General features: G+C 40.2%; 1 protein-coding gene across 1 annotated transcript in view; it reads left to right on the top strand.

Annotated features, from left to right (window-relative positions):
- The window catches only part of TMEM163 (transmembrane protein 163), a 90,104-nt gene extending 66,798 nt beyond the window's left edge, over window positions 1–23,306 (top strand). The window contains exons 5-8 of the mRNA XM_048309680.1: window positions 3,871–3,967; window positions 17,643–17,754; window positions 21,078–21,219; window positions 22,149–23,306. Of these exons, the coding sequence (XP_048165637.1) occupies window positions 3,871–3,967; window positions 17,643–17,754; window positions 21,078–21,219; window positions 22,149–22,209 (412 nt within the window). The 3' untranslated portion in view covers window positions 22,210–23,306. The remainder of the gene's footprint in view (window positions 1–3,870; window positions 3,968–17,642; window positions 17,755–21,077; window positions 21,220–22,148) is intronic.
- Window positions 23,307–24,528: the final 1,222 nt, after the last annotated feature.

The following is a 24,528-nucleotide window of genomic DNA, read 5'->3' as shown; positions in this document are numbered from 1 at the left end:
GAGCTGCTAGGAGAAAGTTAACGCGTCTTTGCAGATTGTATTCATATGCATCACTAATTTTTTCTGAATCCTTAATTCTGTTGCACCACCTTTGCTGCACAAGAGCAGATTGACTTGAGAGGAGTAATTACCAAGGGCTTAATTGCAAACCCTCGTTGGTACTGTGTTGCTGTAAAGATTTGCCAGAAAGAGATTGGGTTGATAATTAAGAAGGGAAAGCTCTTGCATTGGCTATTTCATAGCAGTCAGTTGGTATGAGAAAAACTCTGTTTCCAGTCACCTTTGTGTATCTTATCCCAGATCTCTTTTGAGGTGGTTTATAGCAGAGCTTGTTACTCAGCATATATTTGTAATTTCATTACTATTATCTGTTTATTTTTATAACATGTTACCAAACAAGTAGTTGAAAATCTAAACCTGCAGTCTTACATCAGTGTGACTGCTGTTTACCTGGAGGAGCAGCCCCTTTATCTGAAAGGGGTCAACTCATGTGAAGGGTGTTTAATGTGGCAAAACCATGCTAAAGGTAACATTACTTTATTATGTTGGAGATTAATCACCACAGAAATCTGAGTGAGATTAATCTCTAATTCTCTGTTGGCAATATTACAGAATTTTAGTCTTATCACTACCTGTAGGAAATTATAACAAATAATTGCAAACTATAAGATAGAATTAAGGCTATTTCCATGAACTAGGAGGCTGTTCTCCTGCACCTGCTAAAGGCAAATGAATTGGATCTTTGGACTTATTCTCCTTAGCTAATTAATTTTGTGATTAAATGAGGAAAAAAGTGGAACTTAACTAATAACAGCTTGAAAATTGACAGTTTGTGGAGATGGAATCCCCTGAATCTCAGTGCTTTTCATATCTACCTGCTTAAAAGCCACTGACTTATGCCAAGTAACAAATTTTTGATTAAGAGAAAGAGTATCGGGTGCTTCCAGTGATAGGTTTCCTTCTCTGGTTTCCTCATGAGTTGTGAGAACTTGTCATCAAAATGAAGAATTATGTCTACTAGAGCTCCATACAGGGAATAGGTGATGGAAGAGGTGAGGTGGCAGCTGTGTGTTGTGTAATGCAGTTACACTGGTCTGCTTCTGATGGGCATAAGTGCAAATATCCAGGGCTGTTGTAATACACAATGGGTATTTATAGGGCTGTATAAATATAAATGGATTGTATGTGGGTTGTAACACTGCTTTCAAGAGAATATCTTTTGAAAGTTGTCAGGATGTAGCACTCTCGGAATCAAGCTTTAGTTTTTAGGGTTTATGCAGGTGTCTGAATTCCACTAGAAGTGAACTAGCAGTGACTGAAGCTCCAAAGCTGTATAAAGTCTTTGATGGTTTTGAGAGTCTAAATAATTTCACTCTCAATGCCTGAGGCCTCAGTACAACCAATTTAACAGTTTTTCATCTGTGGCAAAATAATACTGGAAATTTGACAATACTGATGAGATCATTTCTAATACAATGAATTACACTTTGTATTGTCTTCTGGATTTTCACATACAAATGTTGCATCAAAAACATATAAAGGAGTATCTTGGGTGGATCATGATCAGCTACCAACACCTACAGCAAACTAAAGAAGACTGGGTGGTTTCACTGTTAAATATGTAATATTAAATTCTCTTGTAGTTTTAATTACTCTTGCCATTGCTCTAAGAAAAACATCCGACTTTGGAAGTTGGAGCTGTAGTTGAGTTAAAAGTTGGTTGTTGCCTGAATATCAGAGACATGTCCTCACCTTGTCCTTTCTGAATTAGTCTATTATTCTTCAAACTGTACAGCATTCTGAAAGATTCCAGAAAGCTTATTCTTTCTGAAAACCAAATAAAGCTTTTCCATTATGTTTTAAAATGTTTTGACTAAATTTTCTCTCTTCCTCTTTCTTTTTAGAAGCAATATATTACATGGGACTGGAGGAGATTCCAGATTCATGCATTCTTCATTAAAGCTTTTCTATTACCTGTCAAACCTGTAGCAATCAATTATTATTTTTTTTATAGGTCAATTATAACTATAATTATTTAGTAGCTACTGAGTGGGAACCTCTGACACTAAATCAGGTAGAAATGGCTGTAAAATAAGGAAATTATCTTCAAAAGGTGCTGCAGGTGTGAGTCAAGGGTTAGGACAAGGCTATCAAGGCTGTCTTTAAATCCTTCTCTATGTTATCAGTCAACCCTCACTTCTGTGTAACTCCTCTTTCACCAGTTTTTTTGGGTACTTCTGAGTTGATTTAAATCTGTTTAGAAATGGGAGTTGTCTCATCTAATTTAATCGAATGTTATTAATGAAATTGCATTTGCCAACCACCTTGGCACTAACACCCTTCGTGTGCAGTTGGAAACACTCTCTAGTTACACAGCAGTGATTGTTAGCAGATGGAAGTGAGCTGGCTTGTATTAACATTTTTGTGGTCTAGTACAGTGAAAGTAGAGCATGCTTACAACAACCAATAACAACTTGTTTATTATGTACTACAGTTACTCAGATTAATTTTTGGATGTTTCTTATTTTTTACATTTGCAGTTGAATTTTGCATGATTTGCAGTCTAGTTAGAAGTTATTTCTTTCTAGCAAATGAGATTAAAAGAAGACACTGTGCAGTGTTGTGTTCTAGCAGTTTTGCAGATAAATCAATACACTTAAGAAGACAAAAACCATGTATTTTTTTGCTTAAAGTACTATACTCATGAATTTTGCATGGCTGTGGATTCCAAAAGCCAGCATATAAAGGAGAAGCTAGGGTTGCTAAATATGACTACTGAATGCTGATTTAAACCTCAGACTGCATTTCTGTCTGCTATTAATACCCTTGACACTGTTGTTATCATCTTCTTTTTCTTCTATCTTCTTTAGTTATTTCTGGGTAAGTAGGTGGACGGGAATTCTTTTGCTACAGTAAAACTGAGCTGGAGGATGAGAGAAACAGAAGATTGCTGAAGTTGTTGCATATCTGCTGGCAAATATGCAAAATATTTGCTGTTAGACTTGGGTGGTTGGCAAGTTTACAGAGATAACCCCAAACTCTCTGACTTCTCTGGGAACAAAATCCAGCCAATGGTCAGGGCATTCCCCTTAAGGAATGTTTGCCTGTCTTCCTCAGAAGTGTGCAGGGAATAAAATGTGTGCTAAGGGAAGGGGATGATGCATTCAACAGGCATCCAGTGGTTCATATTGCCACGAGGAAATGTGATCCATAGTTTCCAGCTCACATATTTGTGGCTGTGTTGGTTTAAGCCTGTTGGGGATGATAGAAAAGCTTGTCTTTCAGAATTGCCTTCAGATTAAATGTCAGCATATCCTGGCAGGAAGTTTATGTACCTAATGTCAAGCTATCACTGGCTCAGCAAGTGGCCTTAGTCAAGTCCACCAACTTTTGTGGACCAGTTCCCAAATTATGTCATGCCTGGCTGGGGAGGAAGCAGTAGTTTCAGGTTCTGTTATGCTACTGACCACATTTACCAAACATCTCTCCTGGTTTGGTAAAGAGAATAAAGCTCCCTTGGTTATTTCTAATGGGAGATCCTAGCAAAACAAACAAACAAACAAACAGAGACAGATCTCTAGAGGGCTCTGTGATAAATCATCAGGACAGAAGTGGCAGGTCTTTCTCTCTGAAACATCACAGAGAAAGGAACATCATCTGGTATTCCCTGTCTTCTCATGCATAATCCAGGTTTTAATAATGGGAGAAGAACTGGATGTTTAATTCTGTTCTTTAATTTAAGCCTCTATCTTTAGCTCCTCAAGACTTTTTTTTATTATTAATATTGCTATCCTCTGTTACCCTGGAAGAGTTGGCAACTTCAAATATATTCTTAACATTTCTTTGTATTTTTCTCTATTTTTTCCCCAGGGCTTGTGTTATCTTGGGTGTCATATTCCTCCTGTCATCTATATGTATTGTGATCAAAGCCATCCACGATCTTGCGAAGAGGGTGCTTCCAGAAGTGGTAAGGTGATTCCTGTTCTTTTAAATGTTCTCTTTATTCCTTGCCCTGCCAGTGGGACTGAGAAATGCCAGTGTCTCCTTTCAACAGCCCCACTGAACTCTGTGAAGCTCTAGCAGGTGCATTTCCTGCCTGGATGCCCATACTGGCCCTGGTCTTCCAGCAGTACTTTTTACTTATGTGGCAGAGTCTAGTCTACTTCTGGAGTTTACTTATGGGTTTTTATAGTCTCGACCCCAAATCTCTCTCAGCATAACCACTTAAAGCTTCTACACAGGACTGTGGGAGTTCATTTAGAGGGAGGAGGCCTCTCTGGGCTTAATGACTGTACTAGAACTTTATGAGATGAATGTTTCCACAGTTTACTTCTCCAATGGCTTCAGTATTTTATTTTCAGTGTGGAAAAAAAGTATTTTTGGATTATATTTTAATGTCTTCCAGCTCTTGCCTCCAACTCCAGAGCCATGTACGTGTAGCAGGGATGAACCAGGTGAGGGGAGCATGCTGGGTGAAAGAGCTGGCTTTTAGACTGACTCACCATGGAGCATCCCAAAGGGCTTTTCTTCTGCTCTCTGCGTTCTTTTGGCTGTGAAAGCAGCCCCTACCTGGCCTGTAGAGCAGCTCTCCCCAGTGGCCTTTCAGCTCTGCTCTGTCCTGTCCTGCTTGCTTCCTTTCAGTACTGGCTATTAACTTCTACTCATCATAACAAGCTGCTCACTGGGAAAACCATTTGTCAGTGGTTCCACTCCACAAGACTCTTTCCAATATGCTCAAACAAAATGAGGTTTCAGTACAGTTGTTGTGTGCACAACCTGACTTGGGGCTTTGTCTTCAGCCTTCATGAAATTTGGTCTGGTTGTGTGTTCAGCCTTTCACATCGGGGGTTCACCCTGCCGAGTGCCATTCTCAACACAGCACCACACAGAAACCAAAACTCCTTCCTTTCAACCAGGAGATGGAGGCAGAGCTGGAAAATTAAAAAGCCAGAATGGAATTCCATGTGTTACCCACTGTTAGCAGTGCAGATGACCTGCTGGGTCCTGTGTTCTCATGGAAATTTGCAAGAAGCTGGGCAATTCCAGAAGCTTATTTTCAGTAGTTTATCAAAATCTGGGTGAAGATGAGTAGCACAGCCCACGAGTTAGCACGTTACTGAATCTCAGGCAGGTGCATTGTTTGACTGCAGGTGATTCATGTTCTCTTTGCATTTTGCTTGCCCTCTTTTCCAGTCTCCATAATTTACTGCCTCCTCAGCTTTGCCAGCATTACAGCACGTGTGGTTCACCAGCCTGGTTCTGTCAGAATGATCTGGGTTAGCTTAAACACTTTCAGTAGTCAGTTCTTAAACCCAACCAAAACATTTTGACAGAACTGGGTTGGGGAGTGAGCATGGGGCATGTGCCAGTGAAGCCGAAGAGGAAGGGTGAGGGGAGACCCTACTGTGATGGTCACCTAAGGGACAGCATCTTAATTTGTCTGTACCTAAACAGTGCAGACTGGCTACAGTTTGACTTCTGTTTAGTGAGAAGATGAAATACACAGCCCTGACTCAGAGAAGGAGAAGCGAAAAGGGAGTCTACAACCATAATTAAAACATTCATTTTGATGAATTTCTGGTAGTGTATATCAGATTAACTTGGATGTCTCAGTCTAATTCATTGTGGGCAAATGCTCTAATAATTCCATCAGTAGAAATGAAAGTTTAAAATCGTGTCATCTATATCTCACTCTTTCATCATTACAGGTTCTGTCTACAGGAGAGGGCTCTCTTTCTGACATGGGGAGAAATGTCTCATATTTGGATTGTGAACATTTTTTATGATTTGCAGGCATATTGCACTTCCTCATTTTTAATGTTTTTGCAGTAGGAAAAAATATGGAATCAGACCTACAGAAAGGTATCCCTGGAGAGAAGATCGCATTACATTTTCAGTGTCCTATAAGAATGATTTGTACACATCCCTTTTGTCACAGACTGCCTTGGATTCAGTTTCATGTGCTAAATCTGTGTCAAGTAGGTAGAAGTTAAGAGTGGATACTGCTTACATTTGACACAGTATCAGGGTACTGATGGATAATCTTCTTCCTGTGACTGTTCTCACTTGTTTAGGCACTCAAGTACTACCAACAGTTTGAAGGATGTATCTGGTAAGGCATGGGCTGTGGATGTCTGGTGGCAGGGTAAAAGCCCCATGCACACACCTAAAGGACTTTCGTACCTGGCAATTCTGCCTGGAATGTAGGTTGGAGCATGGGAGGAAAAGAGATGGTATTTTTTGGTTCAATGTCTCTTAAATGACATGGCAAGGATTTTAATTTCAGAGCCTTTCAGTGTGTGTCGCTGTGGGAAACTGATTCAGCGAGGGTTGTGTGACGGGTGAAATATCTCTGTGCAAACTCAGAATACCAGTGAAAAATGGGAAGGCTCAGAGGGCAGCACCACTGCTGCAAGTCATGGCCAGGGAGGTATAATGTCTAAGGGTTACTGACATTAAAAATAACTGGGGGAAGAGGATGTTGTTCAATAGAAACCTTTCCAGTTGCCCTAGCTGTGCCTGAATGTGACACAGATTTTCAGGTTGCTGGTTGCTCCCTTAACTGCTTTGTGTCTAAGCAGAAATTGTCGTTCTTCCCTGTTGTTTGGGTCTTTGTTGATTGATTGTGTTCCCAGCGAAGCTGCAGCTGCCCGGGCCATATCATCAGCATCTGAGCAGAGTGGAAATCTTTCAAATTTCATCAGCAGGAGGGTGAAGTTTCTCCCTCTGCTCCTTTACCTAAGGTGCTGTCTTCTACTTCTTGGGCCACTGATGAACTAATTGCTAATGATACTAATTTCTGTAGTATCTTACCATGTAATTTGGCATTAATGTATGGATATATATCTGGAAAAATAATAGAACAATGCTTTCTGTTAATAGTTTTTTACATAGCAGTGAAGTAACCAGTTCTGCATCAAAACAGTGACTTGAAATATTTTCTGATGGTGATATCTGTGTTGGTGGGATTTGATATTAACTTGCTATTCTGAGACCAGGGAATTATCCTTGTGGTGTGAGCAAGAACAGAACATTAACTCCACTGGTGTCCCAAACTGGTATAAAAATGAGGTGAAGAGCTCAGCACTAGATTAAGAGGATCTCTGCCTCAACAGAAGTTTCACATGTGAGTCAGAGTCGCATGATTTTTTTGGTACAGTTTACATCCTTATTGCTCTTTATCGCAGCAAAGGTCATTGAAGATGTGGGTAATTTTTAAAGTGCCTTGTGAAATTTTAGCTGTGTGACTTCAATCTTAAGGGGGATAATGTGGCAAAAACCCAACTGGAATATGTTGCTCTTGGTGCTCAGATGCTGAACACAAAGTTAGTACTGTCAGCCCTGCAAATGGAGATGGTTTGGAAAGCATTGCTCTATGTAGGGGATTCAAGATTAACCTAATGATAATAATAATGCAAAGACACATGACTGACTGCACTGATCTCAGAGCTATAAAGTCTCTTTTTACATCTTAATTTCTGGTAAATTTCAGCAACTTTGTAATAATTTTTGTGAGTTAATTTTAAATTCCAGAAGTTTTGGAGAAAATAGTATGATACAGACAAGTTTAATTTTAGAAACGAAACAGATTAGATAATTAAGTATGTGCTTCAGTAACTTTTGAATAATTCTGGATCAATTATAGGAAGTTCATTGTATTTTCTGTTGCATATGAGATACACTGGTTATGTGTCTTTCAGTTCTTAATATGCACATAGCAAAAAAAAAAATTTTCTTGGAAAGATTTTATGAATTCTTTAATGTGGAGATTCTGTTGTCCTTCAAGTGGATCTTGGAAGAGTTGCTTTCATGAAAATACTAGCAATAAGAGAAAATATAAAAATCACATGACTAAGGAATAATTTGAGGTACTTTTCCAAATGTTTTGAACAGATATTCTTTTACTTCTGTGGACATTTAGAAGCAGGAATCTTAGGTATTGTTGTCATTTCATATGATGATTTCAGGTGCATGTCTGGTAGTCGTCAGCAGGATTCAGAGAAACAGGAAGAGAATGACAGGTTTACTGCACATTAATGGCATTTCCAGCTTGATTTCCCCATTCTGTGAGGGGCTTAAATGTCCACAGATTCTTGTTAGACTGCAGACAGGTGCTACTTAATTTACAGGGCAGGAGCTCAGGTTTAGCTCAGTCATGGATTTTTCCAGTCACCTATTTGAATTATCTTTTATTCCATGCTGAATGCAATTTTGTTGAAACCCTGTGAATGACAGTGCTCCTGATCTGCGCTGACAGAGGAGGGAGGACAATTAGAGCTCCTGAATTCCTGTATTTCTTAGTATTGCTTCTGCCTTCCTTTTCTGCTTCTTGCTTGTTTTACCTCTTGCTGTGTCTCAAGTAAAAAGAAACAATAGGTAGTGTTATGTCACAACACAAGCTTTCAGCACAGGCAATGATTTTGTAATTCTTTTGAATGCCTCAAAACCTTAGGAATCACAGAAATAGTGTCTTTCTCCTTTTTGGTTCTCTAGCTTGATATGCTAAGGATTGCAGTTAACTTTGGCGTAGCCTGTGAGGCGGGATATGAATGACTAGGTAGATTAATTAGTTTAAAATTAATTGGGTAAGTTTAATGATAAATGTTTGTCTGGAATTTTGACTTTGGTAGTGTGTGTGTTTCCTGTATGCAACAGCAACCATGGCCCTACTGGGTCAGACTAAAGGCCCAGCTCTGGTCTTCAGTGACTTTCATCATGCCTTTCTTTTAAATTTTATCTCCATCTCTAGATGAGGAAGCCTGGAGAGCCCACAGAATTCAAAGGATAAGGGTCACCAGGGATTTATACAATCTGTTCATTTTTGCAAATTACTGTTTAGCACTGAATTGATATTTTTAGAGAGCTTTAACTGTAGATTTCATTTCCTGCAGTTAACAGCAAGTTCAGAAATTGTCATTATTAGGTAAACTTAGGGTTTTCCCTTTGCACAGGACTTTGTATTTATATTATAATTAAAAAGAAGCCTGCCCTGAAAAATTATATTCTGTGTCAGGAGAGTTGGCCAGCCAATTAATTATACACTCACTATATAATTCTGCATTTGTATTAATTATACATCTCTTAACTGTGGGGAAAAGTTCATTTTCAAGTAACTGAGATATATATTAATCCTCAGTGTTCAAAACACAATCCCTTGTGCCAGTGTTTTTGGTTTTTGTGAGGTAGAGCAGTGTTCTTCAACAATGATCCATAGGATGGTGTATATTCTGAAATGAATTAATTAATGAAGTCATTAATTACAGAGTTGATGAAAGGTAGATGTAGGAGAAATATTGCAACTGAAGAGATGTGTTTGTCCTAGATGGTTGGAAAATTCCAGTATTGAATATGTGCAGTGAGAAGTGGAATGGATCTTTTTTCCTTCCACATTTTTGAAGATTTTTACATTACTTTTTGTGAGCATTAAAAAATGTACTATGGGCCTCTGATTCTTGGACAGAGGAGTAAACAAGGAGAATAGAGTTTTCATGTCACTTTCAGAGGGATTTGTCTGCCATGTGCCCTACCTTGGATTTGTAGAGATGCTTCCTTTTCCTTTGGAGGCAAATTTGGGTGTGGGTGTGGAGACAATTTCTGCCTGCGCCAACACGTACACGCCAGTCGCTTTATTGAGCTGTGACCTCCGTTCTCACTTGCCTGAAAATATTTTTAATTAAAGCTTCCTCATTTTGAGAATGTAGAGATGTGATGACATTTTCCACTTGCCTTGGAACAGGTTGGTTTGGAAGGAAATCTTGCTGTTTCTCTCCTACTCTTATCGTATCTCTAGAATGCTTTGGTTTTTCGGTAAGATTCTTGTACTTTTAGAGCCCACACTGTGCCCCCAGCCCTTCCCGGAATTTCTCAGTGACACTACCAAACTTAAAAAAATATCTAAATATTACAAAATCCAATGAGAACAAATTTTATAGAGGAGAGAGAGATGTGCCATTAATGTGTGGGAACCTTACAGCTGCAAATTCCACTTATTTCTGTGTTCTTGTCCTACTCTTTATATAGCTGGGAAGTTTTTTATTTAGCTGAGAATATTTATTCCATACAGGTCTGCTTCAACTGACATGCTGCAGTTATTATTTCAGTTTCATATCATTGATCCCTAAGGAAATATTTTTTGCCAGCTAGATCTTTGTCTTTTTCTTCTCCCTCCGTCTTTTTTCTTCTTTCTTTGTTCCAGCACTTGCTGAAAATGTTAGATGAAGTAGGCCAGCTGCTCTTCCTTCTGGAGCATTTGGAATTAAAATTTCTGATAATTTTAGCTTGTTCAATACACCTGAATTAAAAAGCTAATCAGTAATTGACATTTGGAAGAGAAAGTCTTCATTTTGTTTACCCTTCAGGTTATTTTAAATGGGTATTTCTCAGATCAGGTAATTTAAGCTGGGTTTTTTTCCTACAATGATGAGTGTTGAACCTAAAATAGAATAATTTCTTGCTGGCTCAGAAATAATTTACTAAGGTTTCCTTTCCCCTAGCTATGAGATTCAGAATATTTCCCTTATTGTTACTTTCAGCATTTGTTCTCCAACCTATGTTAGCCTTAATAAGATAATTCCCAGTAGGGAAAGGAATTACCATTCCTTTATTGATGTTTCAGAGAGCAATATCCACAGCCAGTGCTGTCCCTGAGGATTTGGTACACATACATTTCCTACAAATAAGAATGAGTAGAGATTTTGCATACTGTTGACGACATCATGCTTGGATTTCTGTGTAAACTTTAGTGATTTTTTTACATTTTATTAATATATTGAGAAAGGAATCTAAAAATCTTTGAGTGTAGGTTTTGAGCATTGTTCTGTGTTTGCATTTGCTACCGTCAGTGCTTGCCAGCTCTGTGATAAAAAAACCTTCATCATTTGCCCCTTTACCTTCATCATGTCAATTATTGGATATTCTTGGTAGTACAAATATCATTTAGATGTGAATGATGTGTTTTATTTTGACCATTTCCACAAAGAATTTGCAGACCTTTTCTTATTTCTTAAAGAAAGCTCTAAAAGCTTGACCCAGCCACACTGGGAAAGACTGTTTTAATTTCACCTGGGGTTGTAAATCAATATCCATTTACTATTCGGTTACTGCTTGCATTTCCCTGGGTAATAGTATAACACATGTAATGTCAGTGCAGTTTGGCATTTGTCCTCATTAGTATGGCAAAGGACACTTTTTTGCAAGAGTAAGCAAGCATCATGCCATATTTGTGACATTTCCTGCAGAACAAAGGAGGAAAGATGTAATCAGTTTGTGGACGAAGGACGTGCAGCCCATCTCATGTGGGGCCTCCAACACTGAAATGAAATCTCTTGAAAAATTAGGCCATGTGGTATTCCATTGTATGTTATTGATTACAGCTGAAACAGGAAGGTTGGGGTGGCACAGTGTAGCTTTGGGAGTTCTAATTGATTTATTAATTTAATAGTTTAAAATAAATACATCATAAACATATATTCAATAATGTCAACAATTGAATTATAGGCCATAATGGTAACATAACAAATAATGCTTGGGATTATATACACATATGTCCTCATACATGTTGCCCTATACATTTCTAACCTCATATATAATTTATTTCTTGCCATTTCAAAGCAAAGTATCATATACACTAATTATACATTAGAATCCTAGTTTATAGTTATTATCACCTATGTATGGCTTGGAGTTTGGCCTAAAATTCCAGTGCTTCTTGCAGGTTGTTGAGAATGTTGTGGGTATTTGAACTGAAAAGTAAGCCAGGTTTAGGGCAAATGTATCAGCTACACATCATTCTTTGCTCAGGGGATGGTGGAAAGCCTCATTTCCAGATTTTACCACATGCTGATAAGAAAGAAAAGCTGGTGGCTGCTCCCCACTTGGTGGGTGATGTGGAAAGTACTGCTGGCCTTGGCTCCCTGCTCATTGGAAAAATCAGTCTCACTCTTCCGAGGGTGGAAAAATACAGTTTTAATTTATGTTTCATAACTTTGATGTTAAAACAACGTAGATGAATTCTGGGAGAACGGGAAGCATGACTGATGTAATAGTTAAGCAGACCCTTTGGAGGAGCCCTAAGGTCACCTAAGAGAGTTCTCTGGAGCTCACAGTCCTTCAGTTCCCGGCCCCTGTGCCGTGCCGTGCCATGGTATTCAGCACACCCTGTCTTTGTTATCTATTTCTTGAAAAAACATTCTGTGCTGTGGAATTGCTTTGTCACACCAAAGACAAGTTTAAACATTCATAAGTTTTTTTTTTTTTTTTTTGGTACTAATAATAGATCTTTGTATCTCCATGTAAAGAGACTGTCTCCTGATTGAGTCAGAGACTGGGATGTTGGTTTGTTTTCTGACAGTGAAGTGCAATTAAAACTCATCCCTTTTGAAGTTTGCTGGTGAAAGAGACCCTCTGGCTTCCCAGGAGTTCCCTTTAGACTGATTACATAAACTATTTATTACTTGGGAGAAAGTGTGATAGAGATTTGGACTTTTTTTTTTTTAAGTGTTTGTATTAGGAACATCTTTGTTGCTCTCTATATAGTAACAGAATCCTTCAGGGGAGGAAGAGGGAGTCCTTTTTGACTGAGTAACATGCTCTGCAGAGGGCCTTTTAGTGATCCCAGTGTGCCCAGGTGACTTGGCAGCTGTTGAGGGACCTGGAGGAGCAGGAGGCAGTGGGAAGCGTGTGAAGGTAGGGATGGGGAGCAGGGCGGGAGCAGAACCCAGCAGGTGCTGGGGAGGATGGTCACCAATCACCTGGACTGAAGAAGGGTCATTGTTGGGATCCAGGAGACAGATGGTGAGTTGCAGAGATGGGTAAAATTAATATTTAACAATACAAACTCAGCTCAGTTTGGGCCAGCCATGACTTTGCTCCTGCCAACACCATCTGTAGCATTCCAGATACACATCCCTACCTTCTCAGCCAAGAGGAATGAGGCTCAGCAGAGGAGAGGTAAAACACTGTGAGACACCAGGTTCTCTGGAAAGGGAAAAAATGGCATGAAAAAGGCAGTACCAGTAATTCCAGCTCCTGCAGGAGTGTGGAGGAACTTCTGGCTGGTTCACAGAGAAAGCCGAGGAGAGGGCAGAGGAGTGGAAGGAACCCTGCAGCTATTGGGGTGAGAGAAGCAGCTTGTTCTGGGATCGCAGTAGAATGAGTGACCAAGGAAGGACAGAGCTTCGTTCTGTACCACTGAATATCTTTTGACTCAACACTGTACAGTGCAGGTGAAATGAGAACTTTTTACATCCCAGAGGAGGAAAGACTGTAAGTAAAGTGGAGTGGGCAGAGAATAGCTGGTAGAAATAATACATGGAATCAGGGCAAAGTTTTAGGGTCAGAATTAGCAATATGCATTCTAGGGAAAGATTAGGAACACGAATCAGCTGAAACTCAGTTACTAAGCTGGGAATTGGGTTAAAATATTTCTACCTAGTAAACCAAGCACTGAAGAATCTGTTGTGAGATTTTTTTTTTTACTTTCTACAGTAGATTCAGAAGGAGATCAAAGTTGCAACATCAAAACCAACAAACTTTTTCTTGAGCTGTAAGATTACTGCTGCCTTTGGTAAAATCCTTGAAAGCAGGGACAGAACTGTTGTGACAATTTTGCAACCCCCTCTTCTCAGCTGCACAGCTGGGGACAATGCATTTGGGTAAAGTGGAGGAAAGCTGCCTGCTGACTTCTATTATTCCTTTCTTAGGAATAGTAAAAGAGGAAAAGACTTTTTCCTAGGAAAGCTTTCTTCTGGGAAAGAAAGCATAAAACCACAGTATAAAACCTTGCATAAAATAAATCTTAAGTAGGGACATTTTAGCTATTAAAGTGCTGTGTAATGAGAAGGCAGCCCAGGATGGGCACCTTTCTTTATGCACAGTGCTGGTCTATACATGAAGCCATCTAATCAGATATATGTGTCCTTGTACAGTGTAGTAGCAATGAGCAAATATGAAAAGAAATGGAAAAGGAAGGAGCTTTATTTACCTCACTGGGAAGCCGTTATCATATGGCAATGATCAGAATTTAAATTTGTATCATCTGTCACAATTTGCTGCTGCTGTAATTAAAATAACACCAAGGACACGTACAGTGAGCCTGGCTAGACGTGCTCCGTGCTCCTAATGACTGTCAGATGGGAAGGCAAGGGGTACGGAGAGGGCAGGGCTGCGGGAAGATCCGGAGGGAGATGGTGCCAGATGGCCGGGCTTATTTTATTAATTTAGATCTCCATTATGGCATTTCTTTTCTTCATTTCTCCAAAGGATGAGTTAGTTTAATGGGAACCATTTCACAGCCACGGGATGACGTGTTTAACCCTCTGGAGCCCACAGCACTGCAGCAGAGCGCGTTTGTCACTCGTGTGTCCCAAAGCCGGACGCCTCTGCTCCAGCCCAGGGCTTGGCCCACAGCAGCCGTCCCTCGGCTAATTCATTGAATCCTGCTGTCCTAAACCAGTTCCAGCTTCTTGGCAGCAAAATAGTGCCAAGGCAGCGTTTTGAGCTGGTTCTCTCCTCTTTCATCCTCCCCTGCTCGGGACACAGCCGGGCTGTCCGTGCTGCTGGACATCGCCACTTTGGGCTGATCTGTTACACCCGCAAAAACTTCTTGTTAGCAGCAGATAGCCTCACTCTTCTTCTTCTTCCAGCTCTGGGGTGCCTGGACGCCCAGAAAGCACTGGGTGAGGAGTACTGAGGAAAGAGAGTTTAAGAGATTTTTTCCTCTGGGGTTTGGTCCCCACAGCCGCGCTCAGTTCGTGCGGGATCTGCCGCCTCCCCGTGGCTCCTGCGAGGAGCTGCGCGCAACAGGAGCTGCTGATTTTGGGTGGTGTTTAGAGATAAAACCAGGAATATCGCCTTCTGAAAATCTGTTTGGCACAGCCTAAAGCATCTGCGTCCAGAGCAGGGTTTTTTAATTTCTTCCCTTTCTCGTGTCCACTGTGATAACAAAGGAGCTTTGATTTTTCAGGTCTTCTGCTTTATCAGTGGTTATTGCATTAGTATTGGCAACAAAATGAGCTTGTCTTGTGTGATTTGGTGGAGAAAAAGCCCACTAAACTTAGGAAGACTTTCTCGATCCTGACTATGCATCCTGTATAAAAAGCCTGTTAAACAATTCATGAATTCATTCAGAAATCTGTATCACATTTAGGTCATTCTTGGATTCCAGTAGAGTAGCTAGACTCATTTTGATTATGACTGAACAAATAGCAAGATGCATTTCCACATACTGTGATTTTAGTGACACATGCAGGAAAAAAACCTGAATTCATCCCAAAAATTTGTGGTACACGGTGGCAGGAAAAAAATAAACAAAAAGCTCTAAATAAAATGCCATGCAGAGGATGAAACCTGACATGATAGCACAAGGAATAAGGCATAGCATTTTCAGGATTCTGAATCAATAACTGGACTTTTGAACATCTCTATGAATACTTTTCAAAATATCTTGTATTGTGATTCCTAGATTTTTTCCAAACTATGCCAATTTGTAATGGTTTTCCAGTGCATCCCCAAGGATTTGACAGGTGGAGGAAAACTGCATTTCATCAGCCCAAGGCTGACAGTGACACAACTTACTTGTTGATAGCAAAGTGATTTGCGCTGTCACCTCTGCTGGGCCTGCAGTGTTCAGCTCTGCTGGTGACAAGGCCTGTGCTTTGCTGAGGGGAAAGGCAAAGATAAGAGGTAGGGATGCCTGGGAGGAATCAGAGAGCCTTTGGCGGGTGTGTGGGTTGATGGAGAAATCAGGGATCTCATGTAGTCATTGAACAATGAGTCCTTGTGCCAAGTGAGACACAAGGGAAATGTTGGTGGAGCACAACATTCTACCTCAGATTATTCTGGAGCCTTATACATATGCTGTATATTAAATATTAGGTAAAATATTAGATGAGATTAGGTTAGATTAAGCATTCAGAACTTGTTAGGCTATCAAAATGAAGTCTTTGGGTACTGAAAACACACATTTTTGAGAAAGATGCATAAAGATTAGAGGCATGGTTTTGACAAGGATCTCAAATTTTGAAAGATTTTTGCAAAGCTTGTCCAGACTGTTGAAGTTTTGTTGTCATTTCAGACCTTCTGAGAGCTCACAGCTTTCCTTGTTAGACTGACAGTACCCAAATATTGCCACTGCTTCCTTAGTCCTTCCCTAGCACTCCAAAATTGCTGGGTATTTTCCAGGTGTTATGTTAAAATAACTGTATGAATGCTTTTTATCCTACCTTTACCCAGTACTTGAGTTCTGTGTTTTCATTGCTTCTGTTTTACTCTCTTTTCCTCAGTGAATTTTGTCTTAATACTTAATACTGTTAATATTGTACCAGGTCTAGAGAGAATGAGCTCATGATTGAGAGTGAAGTAGACGTTCAAAATTATACAACATACAAAATTGTATAAAAATATTGAATGATTTATTTAGGGATATGAGTACATTACAGCAGTAATCTAATTCCCTGTGTCTTCCTAAGCAGCTTTCAAAAATATTTTTTTATTTCTTTGGGTTTCAAATTGCTGCTAAAATAATGAAAATGGATGGAGCTGATGACGAATCATCATGACAATGTTTGGTACCAACAGGGACTTTTGCTGGAGTGTTTTAATCAGGAACAGGGTCCCAGTGGCACTGGCCCACTTAGACCTGCAGACACAAATTAGAAAAGAATGCTTGCTATTTCCTTTGTTTGTACTGGTGTTGCAACAGTTTAAATTAACACTTCTGTAAAGAGTAATAAATGAATCTAACTCAAAGCTCTGTGGTGAGGTGGCAGGCAGGCTGAGAGCTCACTTGGGTATTTTGCAGCCCGTGGGTTGATGTTCCTCAGGGGGAAGAAGGCACAGGGCCTCCCTTTAGGCACCTGATTGCAGCATGTCAGCACCCAGGAGTTTCCTCCCAGCCCAACCAAACACAAAACACTCAGCAGGAAGGGGTGGGGGCCTCCAGATGACCTTTAGAGAATGAGTGTTAAACAATAATAACTTACCCTTCTTTGCCCTACACAGACATGCAGCTCTCTCCTGAGGGAGCCTGGGGAACCCATGTTGCATGTGCAAATTAAGCAATGTGGATGTTTCTGTGAAATGGAAATCCATGAAAAATTTTTCTTCTGAGAAAGAGCTAAACCTTACTTTGCACATCAGTGTCAGAAGTTTTATGGATGTAGCTTGAACCAGACTTTAGAAAAAGGTAATGAAACAAAACCAAAGCAAGCACAGAATCAGAAACAACATTAAATGGTTATTTCTTACAATGAAAATCAATATTGGTCTGGTAAGTGGGTTTCTATTTTCAAGCCTTCCTTCTGCCTGTGGGGATTTCACTACTGCTGGCATTTAGCATTAGATGACCTGGCAGTCTGCATTCAGCCCCACTGGTAAATATAACCTCCTGACTCTGAGGAGCTTGGGTCAATTCACAGTTTGTTGGTTGGAGCTGTCATTAATTACGGCTGCAAAAGCAATTGCAGCTGACAATATAAGCCAAATAAGCACCAGCTGTCTTGGAAGTCATAATGCAGGAAATCTTTATCTCAGGTTGTGTTTCTCAGCAGCACAAATAATTACACATTAATTAGTACTATTTGTCATTTAATACATGGGACATGACCAGAAGACTTACTGATGTCTGACTTTTTTTTTTTTTTCAGGATGATTTTCTGTACAGTGTCTCTGTTCTAAGTGGAATCCTTTGCACTGTCTTGGCAGTAATCAAATTTATGCTGGGAAAGGTCCTTACAAGCAGAGCACTGATAACCGATGGTGAGTGTGACATTGATCCTGCTGCTTTCATAGACTCTTCCAGGGAATGTTGTGGATGCAGAGGATAAGAGTGACCCCTGCACAATGACAGCTGTGAAAGAGCATTGAAATTAGGCAGCCACTAGGAAATGGGAAAAAACCCAAACCCTAGAGCAGTCCGTAGTACCACTGGCCTTTAGCACAGATAGCTCAGCTGGAATGACTCTGTCTGGTGGAAGTCAAACAGTGAATGTGTGGATAGTAAGCAGTAACAGAGAGTTAGAGGTAGAGCAGATAATGAATTAGAGGTGTATTAGTCAGAGGTTAGGCTGCAGCAGGGTTCTCAGAGCTCTGGTTAAGTCACCTCCATCTTCACTGCCTGTGCCTGGTGAATGGTAAATCCTGACAGTTTAAATGAAGCAAAGTCTGCTGTGGAAACGCTGCCTGCCTTGAGCAGGGATCATCACCATCATCCACAGGTACCCCCATAGGTGTCATTTGTCACCACAGTGCTTTCTCTGCCACTCAGCAGAGCTGCTGGAGCATGGCAGGTGTGAAACAAAGCCTTTCCCTGCCCTGCACTCCTCTGGCCCTGCTGGTGTTTGGCACAGGTTGAATCTCCTCCACTGCATCCTTGGAACACCTCACTGCCACCACTGTATTGGCCCAGGTGTGTAGCAGCTGACTGGTTTTGGTTTTAAAGGAAGTTTAAAATCACTCTTTAAAAGTAGCTCCAGATATTCCTCTTACTGACAGGGCTCAAGCTTGTGAGTCCTCAGAAATCCTGGGGATCTGTCTTTCAAACAAGTGAGGCCACAGTGATGGCAGAAGTTTCACAGCCCCCTACAAATCTCTCCCAGTTTTTATCTGCCAGCACAGGACAATTTGAAACAGTCTGTAAACAGACACTGTAGGGTGTTCATGATTCATGGGTCGTGGTACCTAAATTATTTTATTCTTTGCTAAAGATTTCACTTTGAGGAAATTCAATTCTCAGCTTACTCTAGAGATACATACAATTAACTTTATTTTAAGCAAATTAAACATACTCAGCTTTTTTCTTGATGATATGTGATAACACGTATTACGAGTATCTCTATCATCCCACTTACAGAAATGCTTCATGAGTACTTACATTTTAAATCTACAAGAAGCAAAAAAGGCATCAGAATAACAGTGAGGGGGTTACAACTAAGCTACTGCCTCCCTGCATTTGGGATTCTCTCCCACCAGACCTCCAGCTCAGAGATCTTATTCTTTCCAATGGGCTCTGCCACTCTAGACATTTTGAAACAGAAACATCTCCAAAAGGAAAAAGGATTCTGGAAAGGATGCTGGTAACTGCAGCCCAGTGAGTCTGACCTCCTTCACTGCCAGGGTGTAAGTGGGTCATGTTGACCATTTCAGAACTGTGCCTGGGCAGGCAAATGATGAACCCTCCCTTTAAAAAAATGTAGCTGAGTTTTGAAACAGAGCAGTTTATTTAGACAAAATATTAGCTGAAAATTCCTACGTAGCTCCAGCTCTGAATTGTTCTCCTTCATGACAGAGAAATCTCTTTCCCCATAATTACATCCTCATGCTAATGATACTGCTTCTGAGCTGGAGACTGCTCATTCTTTGATTAAAAAAATTAGGGAAAAAGGTATAAAATTACCTCAGCCTGGTTTTTATCTCTCTTCTCTCCTTTAGAACTACTTTAGAAAATGTAGGAGGCTGATCTTAACATGTGTGGTTAAATATCTGCTTTCACCAGATATATTTACATATATACTTGATTTATTAACAATCAGGAAGAGACAATGTGATTCAGCAGCTGAGACAGATTTAGCAGTCCCTTGCATATCTTTTTTTAGTGTTTTCTGTTTCCTGCTAATTTGCCTCCTGGGATCCCTGGCTCCAGACCAACAAACTGTTTTGAATAAAAGGAGCATGAATTTTTCTTCCTGAAAAATAGGTTTATTTTCAGAACAGCAAATTCTCTCTTATACATGTCAACCTCTATTAACAATTTTTTTTTAGAATTATTTTGTTTTAGAGTAGGGCTTAACAACAATATCACTTTAAAGCCTAGATGTATGAACCCTAATGAGGCAAAATGTCATTTGTACAGGTTGTTTATAGCAAAAGCTCTTGGCCTTTAGGATAATAAAAATAGCCATTTCCTGCCTTGAATTTTGTGACATCTCAGAGGACAACTCTGTGACAGTGATGTCAGCCAACTTTCCTGTAGGTTTTAGGTACCTGTTTCCTACCCAGATTTAGCCACCTGTTTTTTCCTGTGCTGGCCCTACACACAGAACAGTGTCTGGATTAATACCTGCAGCCATTCCATGATTTCCTGCCACATCAGCAAAGAAAGGTTTGGCTGAATGAGAGCCAGGAAGGGAAAAAAATTTCCTTTGCAAGTAGCTTTTAGATCATTTGGAACCATCAGCCAATAATGGCATGGAAATATTTTATTCTTTTGCATATTGTGCTGGTGGATTCTGACTTAAGCTGGAGCAGGGGAAGTAACAGTGGTTTAAATTTCTAATTAATTATTTATATTTTATATTCTTTATATCTATAGACACAATACAACATGTGCTAGCAGTATAAATTAATAAATAGACGAAGACTTGGGTGTGAGAGGTGTGGATCAAAGGACATACTCAGGAACAAGTGTCAGGTATATCATTGTTGGCAGTCATGGGGAATTGGAAAAACCTGGCTAAGTCCTGTAAACAGCAGCTGGCTAGAGCTGACTCACCAAGGAATATAGAATATTTCAAGTTTGATATTTCATTTGTTACCTAGGTTAAATAGCATATGGATCTACCATTCTCAGTGACTTTTTTTTTTTGGTAGAACAACAGGGGTGTCTTTTGGGTTACTGTGGAAAAAAAATCAGAAAAAGGGAATTTGGAGTTAAAAAACAGAAAACAAGGAATGACTTAAAAACCCCCAAATCAATAATCAACCAAGCAGGAGTTGGATGAAAAGGGGCATTAATTTTTCCAAAAGCTCTGTGAGAATTTTGAAGGGACTGGCTTGGAGAAAAAGAGAAAGAGTTTAAAAAAGAAAAAAAGGAATCTAAAAGGATGTTCATTAAAATTGTGAATAGTAGATAAGAAGCTGCTGTGGTATATCTAAAGCACAAATGGAAAATATTACTAGGGTTATCCTTTGTGTCTTCAGCAACGTCTACAGCTCTAAACAAGAGTGCCAAGCACGTAAATAAATATATGGTATGGGGTAAAAAGCTCCAAGAGAGGCTCTTTGACAGGTTACTGTGCAAAACCATTTTCCTTTCCATGAGTTCCTGCTGTTCATCCTTTAATTATTTTTTTTCCCCCTTCTAGGTTTCAACTCTCTTGTAGGTGGAATAATGGGCTTTTCCATCCTTCTTAGTGCAGAAGTGTTTAAACACAATTCTTCCGTCTGGTTCCTGGATGGCAGTATAGGAGTGTTAATTGGACTCACAATATCTGCCTATGGAATCAAGTGAGTATCTCCTGGGAGCACGCAAGGCAGTGTGTCCAGCAGCTGGGCTGGCCCTGAGGTAGGAAGTCACAGTCTTTAAGGGCTTAAGTAATTCCAGTGAAATCAGTCCCTGGAATTTATTAGACTAGCAGCCAATACTGGAGCAGAGTGTGTGGAAAGGGTTATAAAAGACTGTGTCCCCCACATCAGCTGGAAAGCAGCCAGGACTTAAAAAGCAATTGGAATAATTTTAGATTTTTGTACACTTGAAATGCAATATATGAAAAATGACCACAAATGATGGATAAAATCAGTCCTCATTACTTTTGGGGCACATTTCTGAGCACTGCTTTTCCACAGGAAGTCTGGATATAAGCAAAGGTGCTCAAGTTTAAAGAAGGATCTTGCTATTGATTCCTGTCCCAGCCCTACCTTTGGCAACTTCTGAACTGAAGGTTCCTGCTGGTGTTTCAGATGTTGCTTTTCTTGAATTTTAAGATGCTTTCTTGATTCACACCAGAAACAGACTAAAAAAATCAAATTAAACTCTGCCATGCACTTCATTGCTGCCACAATTTCCCTTGACTGCATGGAATCTAACCCGAAGTTTGCACTTCATCCCTTGTGGATTATCTGCCATAAGAGAAAGGGGGAGATGTGGAGTGTCTTAGTTGGAACTGTGCCCGTTGAGAAGCAGCCCTTGGCCAGGCTGCAGTCAGCCCTCACCTGGAAGCTGTGTGGGGTTTTCTTTTTCAACTTGGAAAATTCAATTAACATTTTAATGAGGAATACCACTCTTGAATAAGTCTCTATAATCACAATTTCCACTGTAAAACTAACAGTTCTGGAAAACTGTGGAGGCTGTTACTCCACCTGAGCTGTTTCTTATTAATGAATCTTTATATATTCAGTGCTGTGCCTGTGCCTGACCCCGTGTGCTCTCCCTGCAGGCTGCTCATTGACATGGTGCCGCGGGTGAGGCAAACGCGCCACTACGAGATGTTCGAGTGAAGCTGCTGCCCTCTCCCTGCAAGGACTGTCAAACCACAGCATTCTACGTCTTGGCAAGTGGTGCCAATGGTATTTTCCTGAATATGCAGTTTGTTTCCCGTGGTCTGTTTCTGTTGAAATTTGTTTGAATGGGAAATCTCTCTGTAAATCTGGCATATTGTGCACACTGCTTGCAATTCAGCCAAACAGCAGCGTTTTGGTTTGGTTTTTTTATTTATTTCCAGTATGCTATTGATTCCTGTGACAATAGAAAACATGCAGTTCGCAGTTTGAACCCAGCTGCCATGTTGTATATTCCAGAGTGAAAGTGTTCTCAATGGTGTGGTAAGCCTGTGGGTAAAGAAGTGCCAGTTTCAGATTTGAGTTTTGGATTTTTTTTTCCCCCTGGCCTGTATTTTCACAAACACATGCTGTAACAGGAGTACAATCCTCGCTAACCTCTTCGACTAAGAGTATCTTACATAGAGTCTGGACACCAAGAGCTGTGTTGCTTAAAACACTTAAGTAGCTACTTCCACCCTCTTGTTGAAATAGACAGCCAGAAAGAGCAGGTACGGCCCTTTCTGTGATCAGAGAGATATTGCATTTTAACCCCAAATTAACCAAAACTATACCTCTTCAATTTAAATTCTATTTTTTCTTGATGAGACACTGTTCGTAGCTTTGCATGGACCAAACAAGCACACACAGTATTACTGTACAGACCAAAGCCAAAAAAGTCATGCAGGGAAGAGGAGCTGCTCAAGGAATGGGATTTTCATCTCCTATTTTACCATATGCAGCTGTACCAGCATGTGTGATGTTGTGGTTGCTCTGTAGTCTGACAACGGCACAGCAGTGGCTCAATCTCGTGGTGAGATACAGATCTATTTATTAGATTTAGATTGTCCTGTAAAGTGTTGCTCACTTTCCATCACACATCTTATATATTACTTAATAGCAGGTTAAATGATCAAAGAATCTTGATGTATAATCAATAAAACTGGTATCTATTTTATACAGTATCTGTAAGTAACATTTGAAAACTATTTCCAGAATGTATCATAGAACAAAGTCTTCCTGTATAGCAGCCTATTAAACTGGATTCTCTGGCTATAGCCATTTTCTCTTTATTTTATGTATTCCAGGTCGGTTTTCACAACAGAGAATCAGTGTTGTTGCTTCTGTTTATCACAGGTGAATAAAAAATATGTCAGTCAACTGCAGAGATTGAAGTAAGATCGCAGTAAGTAGCTGAGTAGCTAGAAATGCCCATTTCCACTACAGAACAATAGACTACAGCTATGAGAGTAGATGTACAATTAGACTGGTCAGTGAGGGCTGTAGAGTGGGGACACTGATATTTTCACAGGTATGATGTTAAAACTGTATTTCCCATCATCTGTGACTTGATCAGGTCCTTAAGGATCTCTAGTAAAAGACAACTCCCACTGATAGGTGTTGGAAGAGACCCCCCTGCAGTGGTTTCCCTGACCCCTGACCCATATGGGGGGCACAGTATTGCAAAGAGAACATGCCTTGCTACAGGATTCCTCATGGCAAAACTGCTGCTGCAGTTTGTTTTCACATATTTTGGATCAATTAAGTTTGTATAAGTATTTGTATGCAAAGTGTTGCTGTTCATGCTGATGCTGCTTGTGCCTTGCTGTCACAGGATGGTGTCACTCAGCTGTAAGGTGCCAAAGGAGCTGCTTCAGAGGAGAATTCAGCAAGGACTCCAGAAGGACTGGAGAGTGTAGGAGCGCTCACTGTACTCAGCACAGGTGGATTTTTAAATATCAAATGCCACCCCAAGACCCTGTCTTCCTGCACAAGACCCTAATGTTTTATACTTTTGCTTTTCCCATTATGTTTCTCCTCTCACATCAGTTCCATGAAGGCAGCTGTGGAAATGGTATTTCCTCACTGATTAACAGTGTTTATCAGGCATCTTCAGCCTCAGAATCATAGACCCAGGGCCTGAATCTAGCAATATTAGACATTTCATGGGTTTGTTAATTTTCTTGGTACTGTTTACCCTTTTCCACCTCCCTGAGGGCTTTATTCCCACTCTAGTCCCATTACTAGGTTTGAGAATGAGACTTGGGAACTACCCAGAAGTGTTGCTTCCCAGGACCATGCAGTCCAGCAGCCTGTCTGTAGCCCGCTGCTGCAGAAAACTGAGGAGAAGGGACGTGGCTGAACTCCTGATCCAACCTTTGCCACACCAAAGTCCTCAGCCACTGAAAGTATGCAGGACACTCAAACCAACACCCAGCTCAAGCATTAAATAATTCTGTTAAAATGCTGAGTGTAAACAGGAGCACAGATGTGCTCAGG

Source organism: Corvus hawaiiensis, chromosome 7 (assembly GCF_020740725.1).
Source record: "Corvus hawaiiensis isolate bCorHaw1 chromosome 7, bCorHaw1.pri.cur, whole genome shotgun sequence".
Classification (NCBI taxonomy): Eukaryota; Metazoa; Chordata; class Aves; order Passeriformes; family Corvidae; genus Corvus; species Corvus hawaiiensis.
Note: the sequence above shows the minus strand (reverse complement) of the source record. Positions and strands in the feature narration are given on the sequence as shown.